The sequence below is a fragment of the Tupaia chinensis genome, unplaced genomic scaffold (assembly GCF_000334495.1).
Source record: "Tupaia chinensis unplaced genomic scaffold, TupChi_1.0 Scaffold146131_1, whole genome shotgun sequence".
Taxonomy (NCBI): domain Eukaryota; kingdom Metazoa; phylum Chordata; class Mammalia; order Scandentia; family Tupaiidae; genus Tupaia; species Tupaia belangeri.
This window is the reverse complement of record NW_006205986.1, coordinates 2,163,650-2,172,546: the sequence shown is the minus strand read 5'-3', so window position 1 is coordinate 2,172,546 and position 8,897 is coordinate 2,163,650. Positions and strand designations below refer to the sequence as shown.

Genomic DNA, 8,897 nt, shown 5'->3' with positions numbered 1-8,897 from the left:
GTGGTGGTTAAAGTGCTATGCTCCTTCATGGCCTGACTGTGGTTTGAGTCCTGGCAGCTTGAAAATCATGTCGGGCATGCATGTGTGCATGCTCAAAATCCCAAGAGGCAAGTAGAGAAGGGATTTCAGTGTGGCTATATTTTTTGGAGGGTGATTTTTCACTTCTCTCTGTCTCTGTCTCTGTCTCTCCTGGGAGCACCTGTACCCCATGGCAAAAGCTTACAAAAACAAAAAGAGAGTAGATTTAAGAGTTAGGAAGATTTCATTTCTAGTTCCAGCTCAGTCACCCATTAACTTACTAGTTACGTGTCTTCAGCCTCTAAACAACCATGATGCCCAGGGTGAAATGAAGATGGAGCAGCGCTTTCTTCTGCCTTTGCCTCTTCCCCTTCTCCTTTTCTTCCGCTTCCTTCTTTTTGCCTCCCATTTTCCTTTTAAACTCTGTTCATAGAGAAAGACTTTTCTCTCCCAATTGATAAAAGTTCAGGGGTCCCATGATTTTTTGGTTCACTTTTAGGGAACCTATGACTACTTTAAAACAAAGGAATAAAAAAAATATGAACAAAAACCTGCATCCGTATTTCTAGGGGGAAATGTCCAGCCACAGACATCAATCAATATGACAGTCTTGATTCAAATGTACAACTTCCCCCAGCTGACTGAGGTCTACTCCCAAGGCCACCTGCCTTTGGGGAAGAGGGTATGATGACGTTACTTTTCGGTTCTGTCTCAGCATTTACCCTTCCCTAGCTTGCTAACAGACCTTTTGCCCTTGCCAGGTAAGTGAAAATAGATAGCAGAGGGGAAAAGATTCCAAGAAACATTTTATGTTAACTGACAATTGAGTTATCCTTCCCTGGCTTCTTGCTCTCAGGACCTGGCAGAGTTTGGAATGCACTCTCTGCATCTCTCCAAGGACACTTTCATGAGCTATTTGGAAATGCCTTCTGCTGGGAGCTCTCTTGTGAAATCTTTAACTTCCAAAAGACGATCCCTAGCTATCAGGGATTCACTTGTATCTTTCACCTGCTGCCGTTCCCTTACCCCTGTAGTCTGTGGAAAGGGTCTGTGGTCGGCAGAATACTAAAATGACCTTCAGTCATCTTCACCTCTGTGTAATGTCCCCTGCTTGAATGTGAATGGAATCTGAGAATATGATGGGCTATGACTTCTGTGGTTCTGTTACATGGCAAAAAGGGTTTACATATGCAGTTAGTTATTTAATTACTTAATTTATCAGTTGATCTTGTACTTAATCATTAATCGATTACTTAGTCAGTTGATACAGAATTAATCAAAAGGGAGATTTTTCAAGGTGGCCTGACCTAATCACACAAATCCTTAAAATCTGGGCCTAGAGGTCAGAGATAGAGAAAGTCACAAGTGGAAGCTGTGAGAGGGATTCTCGGTTGTTGGCTTTAAGATGGATGAGGTTATGTGGTAAGGAAAGCGGGTGGCTTCTGGGGGCTGACAGCAAGAAACAGGCCTCATTTATAGAGCAGCAAAACACTGAATTTGGCCAACAGTCCAGATGAGCTTGGAAGCAGTGTTCCTGATAGCTTGTGGAAAGAAAGGTTCTGCTGACACCTTGATATTAGCTTCTAGGACTCTGTAGCGAGCCCACTTAGGCTGTGCTTGTATTTGCAACCTACAAAACTGCAAGCTAATACATGAGTGATATTTTAAGCCACTAAATTTATTATCATTTAGTTCTGATACTCCATGTCAGAAAACCAATAGAAGACCTACAGGAGCCTGTACTGACTTGTTTATGCATGCCATTCCACATGGTGTCATAGAAAATACTTGGTGCAGACAAAAGCTGTGAATATACACCTATCCCGATGAACTGAACTTTATATGACCCTACATCATCTTGTTATATTATGTTTCCTACCCTCTCTAATTTAGAGGATAAGGGTTATGCGCATTTCAATTCACTGAGTATCACAAACTCCAGGAGATGTATGTTAGATTATCCTAATGGTCCGGGTGAAGACCTACCTCATTACCAAACTTGGATCTTCAACCTCGAGTAAGTGAGGGAACCAGTCAGTTTTCCATTTTCTCTAGTCATCTTTGGGGCTTTGAAGGACGTTCCCAGGAGCTCCTGGCTCATCTTCTGTTTGTCCCTCCCCCACCCGCCTCCAGGGATTAGAAATGGTCAGCGTAGAAACTCTATCAGGGCATAGACATGACAGGAGAAGAGGTTAGGGTCTTGACTTTTCCCCCACTCAGGTGTCTTTAATAAATTTGAAAATATTTTCACTAATAATATACTCTTTATTTTTATGTTCCTTACATCTTCCGACCCAGGAAACAACATCCCCCAAATGACCAGGGTGTGCCAAGCTTGAAAGTTAATTGTCAGTGAGGGAAGCCACTGATTGAACTGGCCCTGGTTCCTTGGATGATCTCAAATGTTTACTCTTGAGAGTCCAAGGAAGCTTCCTGGGTGGTAGGGGGCACTCAGAGCATAGATTTTTTCTAATGCAGTGGTTCTTAAACTTTAGGCTACATTGGAATTACCTGCAGTCTTGTTGAAAGATAATATAATATTCAATTTTGAAGAAGACGAATATGTTTACATACTTGATTTGATTCTTTTATACTGCACAACTGCCTTATAAACCATACTATGGTCCACAATCAATTATACATAAACCAGAAATCAAAAATAAAAAAAAATACTGGAGAAGATGATCTGATCATTTCTTTTCTAATACACTCCTAAATCACAGATGCTGCTAGTTTAGAGAACAAATTTTGAATGTCACTCTCTATAGATGCACTTGTCATGCAATTGTCTTTTCTTTCCATGTTCTTTTAAAAAAAGAATGATTTATTTTATTATTTTTTAAAACTTGCTATAATCATCAGAGCGAGAGAGAATAAAAGAGAGAGGGAGAGTGAGAAAGCAAGCTGTCAGGTGTGGGACTCGAACCATGTGAGCCATATGGGAGTCCAGCTCCCCAACCACCACACCATCTGCTGGCCCCACCTTTTCATATTCTTCCCTCTTCCCATCTCTGCAATTTGCCTATAGAAGCCAAGCAACATGGAAGTGGTTCTCAAATACTTTTCCTTTTAAATGCAGCATTTTGTATGGTATCTAACTTTGGCATGCACACCTGTTATATCTTAGTGCCTTACTCAATTTTAACATCCTGTTATGCTAAAAAGTGGAAAAGTTGACTACTGTTCAGGGATATCATGAACATTAAATAAGTTGCTACATATAGAACAGAGAAGTATACGTTGGCACTCTTGATGTGGTCCCCGGTCCCACTGCTTGTTATGAATATTTTGAGTAAGATGTAAGAATTTAAAGACCATGGACACAATAATTAAGTGTAATTTTTGAAAGCATTGATCCTGAAGAGGCTAGACAGGTGACCAACTCCTTTAGAAGGCATTCAGAGGACAGCTGAACACTTAGCCCGTGAATAACCAGCTTGATTCTGAGAAATGACTGAAAGTTCTTTTGGGTTATATATCCTTAACCCTCAAAAGAACTAACTTCCAAGAAAGTCTCTCAAAGGGCCCTATCCAATGCTTGCACTGTCTTTTTCTGAGGTCACCAGCTTTTCATGGAGCAGATGAGAGCCAAGCACTTAGCTGAGACCTCAGCATCCATGACATAGCTTCAAGGCAGTACGCCATCTGCAGAATGTCTAGAAAGGCAAGTGTACACCGTCTTTCATTCTGGCCTCTAATTTATTGGCAGAGAAATGTTAAGTGGATTTTTTTAAAGATTCACCATATTGCAGAAACAGATTGAAGGAAGATGAGTTTGGGAGAATAGAACTTGCTCGAGGAGAGAATCCAGGCCCTGAAAGGGAAGGCATGTGCCTGATAGACATCCATGCAGTGTTCATGAGTAAAGCAAAAACTTATTTTTTTTAATTTTAAAATTTTATTTTTATTGTTATTCTAATTTATTTTATACATCAAATCATTGTTCATCACCACAGCTTGTAAAATGAATTACCCAACACGAATACACTTCACACCAGTCCAGTTGAAGATATCATACACGTTATCAACAGACAATCCTCCATTTCTGTGTCACCTAAATGCCTTTCCTCTCTATTTTTCTCCTTGATTTCTTTACTCTCACTCTCTCCCATTTCCCAACCTCTTCCCACACTGTCTCCAGTATCTGTAACCATTTTCCATGCTTCTATATCCTCTAATACTTCAGTTTCCAACAGAGTCTGGACAGTCGCTATTCTTAACTGCAAAGAGCCACAATACCAACAACATTTATTGAGCAATTACTCTGTGCTACACAGTTTCTCTGAATTGTTTTAATAGATGTATTAAATAGTTACTATTATTATTCCAATTTTACAAGTAAGGAAATAAAGGCATTCTTTCTAAAGTTGCACAGCTGTTAAAAGGCTCAGGGAAACCATTTAACAGACTCAAGAGTGCAAAGTTATCTGTTGAAAATGATGTGTACGGTAATATTTTTGACTTGCTCAATATACAGGGCATGTATGCTTTGAAAAAACAGATGTATATTATAAAGAAATACTATGATTAAATGTAAGTGAAATATATGTATTAATATTTTTTTAAAAGGTAGAGTCAAAATTTGAAACTGTGGTCAATCAGACTTAAAGATATAGAAAAACTTAAATTGAGACTAAGAATTTTCCAGAAAAATTGGATATTCCTGTCTTGTCTCAATTGTGTTCCCCCCAAAATCATATGTTGCAGCCCAGCCCACAATGCAATTGCTTGGCGATAGGGCCTTTAAAGAGGCACCTAAGGTTAAAGAGGTCATTAAGATGGGGCTCTAATCCAATATGACTGATGTCCTTCTAAAAGAGAAAGCCACACCAGGGATTCACATGCACAGAGAAAGGCCCACTGAGGGATACAAGAATGGGGCCACTTGCATTTCAAGAGGAGAGGCCTTAAGAGAAAGCAAACCTGCTAATATCTTGATCTTGGATGTACAATCCCCCCCAAATGGGAAAAAATTAATTTCTGTCATTTCAGCCAATTGTGGTATTTCATTTGAACAGAACTAGCAAACTAATACCCCCTGATACTTTTACAGTGGAGTGTACTTTGCTATCTCTTGACTGAGTTTGGTCATGTGATATGCTTTGGTCAATGAAATGTTGGCAAACCCAACATGAATAGAGACTGTAAATCATCTGGATGTTTGGAATTGTTCTGTTGTACCTATGCCAGTGAATTAGGAAGGGCATGCTCCACCTAGCTGGCTCAGGAGAGGCGCATGGAAGAGACCCCTGCAGCTCGACACAAAGGTACCTGGCTGAACCCAGATGAGTCAGGCAAACCCCAGTGTCATAGTTTGAAGTCAAGTGCTCCAGATGAGCCCTATGCCCGTGATAGTAAATTATCCCTTTGAGTGCATGAGTTTTGAGTGTTTTGTTAGGCCACATTACTGTTGGCAATAGCTAACTGATACATAGTCAAAGATCAAAACAGAGAAAAACTTGACAGAATTTCTGCACAATTATTTCTCTGACCATTCATCAGGGGTAGGGAAGAAGGACATTTGGAGAGAAGGTAGGTAAGTATTTCTCTGACCATTCATCAGGGGTAGGGAAGGACATTTGGAGAGAAGGTAGGTAAGCAGTAGTTCTCGTAATTCTCCCAATGATTCCAATTAGGAAAAGCGAAATTCCTCTACAAATATGGATAGAGTGAAATTGAACGTTATTTCTGCCTCTTCAGGACATTGTTTGTGAGAGAGAAAGGGAGCCAAAGCAAAAGAGGGCGGAGAAGCTGTGGATGACCTGGCAAAAGTTACACGACCAGACTGTGCTTTAGTTTTTCCATTTGTAAAATAGGAAAGCTCATAATATCATCCCTCCCACCCACATTAGTCCTTCCCTCTAGTTGGAAATTCTGACTCAGTGTGTACCGTCTCCTTTTGTATAAGGAAACTTGAATGACAGGGGTAGGATAGGGAGTGTTTGAGAAACACAAACCTTTGGGAATTATTTTGGTATCTAATGATAGGTATGTGAAATTTTTAGCCCAGGAGGACCAGCACGATAGGAAGAGGTACTTTCCTTGCTGCCCTATGTTGATTGTATAGTCTTGAAGCCTGAATACATAGCTTGAAGGGGAAGGTATGGAACTCCACAAACTCAGAGCTGGAAGATCCCACCGAGATATTATAGAATGAAGGAACTTTCTCAATCTTGAATAATTTATAAGCTGTAGTTCATCTAGTTGAAGTCCTGATTAACAGTTCAGATCCCGAGCTCCAGAATTTCTTTGTCTTTTGGCCTGGGATGAGTAACTTAACCTTTTTTATTTGTTTGTTTATTTGTAAGAAAGTAACAGTAGTGTGTTCCTTATAGTGTAAGATTTTCTGTCATGAAGACAATCACATTACACCAAGTATATTCCTTAAAGTAAATCCTTTAGTACAGCATCAAGTCACAGAAGAGCACTCTCAAGTATAATCTTAAGATATTCAACATATTCCAGTTCCCTCCTTTTGCAGATAAGTAAACTGAGGCTCCCCAAGGCAAGCTGACCTTTCCAAAGGCACAGGACTGTAAGTGTCAATGCTAGCTCTAGACATGAGAAAAGCTTTGCAAGTGACAGGTATATAAAGAAGAGACATCCCTTCCTGTTAAGATTTTAAGATGCATGTGTAGTCTGCAAGCCCAAGAGAGAAGGCCAGAATTATATATTCTCAGTATTGAAAATGATCGGGCATCTAGCCTGTTATTGTTACAAGAATACTCTGTAGTTTTTATTGGTAGCTTGGGTTACCTGTTATCCTGACAGTGACAGGTGTTATCACCTACTGTGTCAGCATAATCCATCTTGAACAGCTTGTTAGGAAGCTTTTTCTTGGATTGAGCCTTAACATAACTTCCACTTCTGGAAACAGAAAATGAATGAATGAATGAATTAAATCAACCTAATGCTTTTTGCACAGCATAACCTTTGACGGAAGACAGCTTTCGTGTCTCCTGCTGTCATGGACTCTTCTGTCATTCAGCAGGCATATAGAAAACAGTTTATCAAGAATTTTTAGTGGTAATAAACGGCAAATAAACTTACACAGACCTAAACAATTCTTTCATCTTTTCAATAAAATTTTAGCGAGTGCATTTTACATTTCAGGCACTGGTCTAGATGCTAAAGAGAAAGCCATTAACAATGCAGTCTTTACCCAATAGCAGCTTGCATTCTAGTGTGTGAGGCTAGACAATGAATGAATGAACAAATAAATAAGCTCATCTCAATGAAGAAATGTATAATAATTTGAGGGGTAAGTGATAAGAAAAAAACTGAGGCAGAATGAACGACAAGAGTATGGAGGTAAGGGATTATTTAGCTGAAAATTTCAGAGTCATGGGGCTAGTAGGTGGTGTAGTAGTTAAGACGCTAGACTCCCACATGGCCTACCATGGTTCGAGGCCCAGGAGCTGATGGCTTGAAAATCACACTGAGTATGTGTGCCTACTCAAAATCCCAAGAGGAGAGTGGAGGGGAAGGGATTGAAACATGACAATCTCATCTAGGGATGATTTCTCACTTTCCCTCTTACTATCTCTGTCTCTTCCTGGTGAGCCCATGTGCCCTATGGAAAAAAACTTTACATTTTTTTCAGAGGCAGGACATGATCCAGTTCTTTATCTTCTTTTATCTGTGATTCTCTAAAGTCTGATTTGTGCTAAACTAGCTTCCCTCCTAGTAGTGAGCCAGGTGCCAATGGACCAGGCTATGTGGTTTCTCATTTATATCCATGAGATTGCACACTAGTCTCTACAACAAGCCAACAGAAGTTCAGAGCTTCACTTTGATAGAACCCTATGTCCAGAGGAGTATCATTCACTGATTAGCTTTGTTCTTGGGACATTCTGATATGTACTTTTAGAGGAATGCTTCTATTCCTAAATCTAGATGTATGCTCAGTGTCACCCAGAACACATGACTGGCATGCAGTAGAGGATAAGCATTATGACAGGGAGACACCTATAGAATCCATTACCAATACTATATCTAGGCATTCAGGGCTTACAAAGATAAATGAAACACAGTTCCTGATATTAAGGAAGTCACAGCTTAGTGAACAGAGCTGTGGATAGATAATTCTGTAACAGAGATGACAGTTCAATTAGACCCGAGGCAGTTGTCAGCCTCATGGTGGGGATATTGGAATAGGGGGTCTTAGAAGAGTCATTCTAAAGTACTCAATATGTGGGATCATCAGATGGCATAATAGTTATGTAGTTGACCACAGTTAGAGACTCAGCAGCTTAAAAAAACTCATGCTGGGCATGTGTGCATGCATGCCCAGAATCCCAAGATGAGAATGGAGGAGAAGGGACTGTGGCATGGCCATTGCCCTTGCTTTCTGTCTCTCTGGCGAGTGCACACACCCTGTAGCAAAAATCTGTCTTAAAAAAAATTATCTAATATTCAGGATGTCTGTATTTACACCCTAACTCTTTACTCTCTTATCAGTACTTTACCCATGTAATTTGCAATGTTCTCACTTTGAAGGAATGGATGCTTCTTTACCTCAGAGTTCTTGCTTTGGACAACGAGATCTTAGCAGACCCAAAGCCAGCAGAATATGAAGATTCGTATTTGGGCTTCTTCCTGCATTCTGCCATTACCTCGAGAATAACATGACTAAGTTAGCCTACTTGTCACAAGGAGAGAAAAGAAACACGTGGAGCAGTTACCTCCCTGAGCCACTCGAGTGGATCTTGGCTTCAATCAGTTGATGCCCAGTTAACCTCCAGATGCATGAACCAAGTAAATGCTTGTTTAGAATGCCCTGAGTTCTCTTAGTTGTTTGTTACATAGCATTATGGTACCAGATGACAGATTAAGGTTCTTTGTTGAGATAGAAAAATGTTATAAATTAGCTCCCAAAT

General features: G+C 40.0%; 1 protein-coding gene across 1 annotated transcript in view; it reads right to left on the bottom strand.

The window, feature by feature from the left end:
• Positions 1-8,630, bottom strand: part of LOC102492850 (dynein light chain 1, cytoplasmic-like) — a 20,350-nt gene extending 11,720 nt beyond the window's left edge. The window contains exons 1-2 of the mRNA XM_006168733.1: positions 8,536-8,630; positions 6,810-6,885 (exon numbers count right to left, since the gene is read on the bottom strand). Coding sequence (XP_006168795.1) covers positions 6,810-6,885; positions 8,536-8,630 — 171 coding nt within the window. The remainder of the gene's footprint in view (positions 1-6,809; positions 6,886-8,535) is intronic.
• Positions 8,631-8,897: the final 267 nt, after the last annotated feature.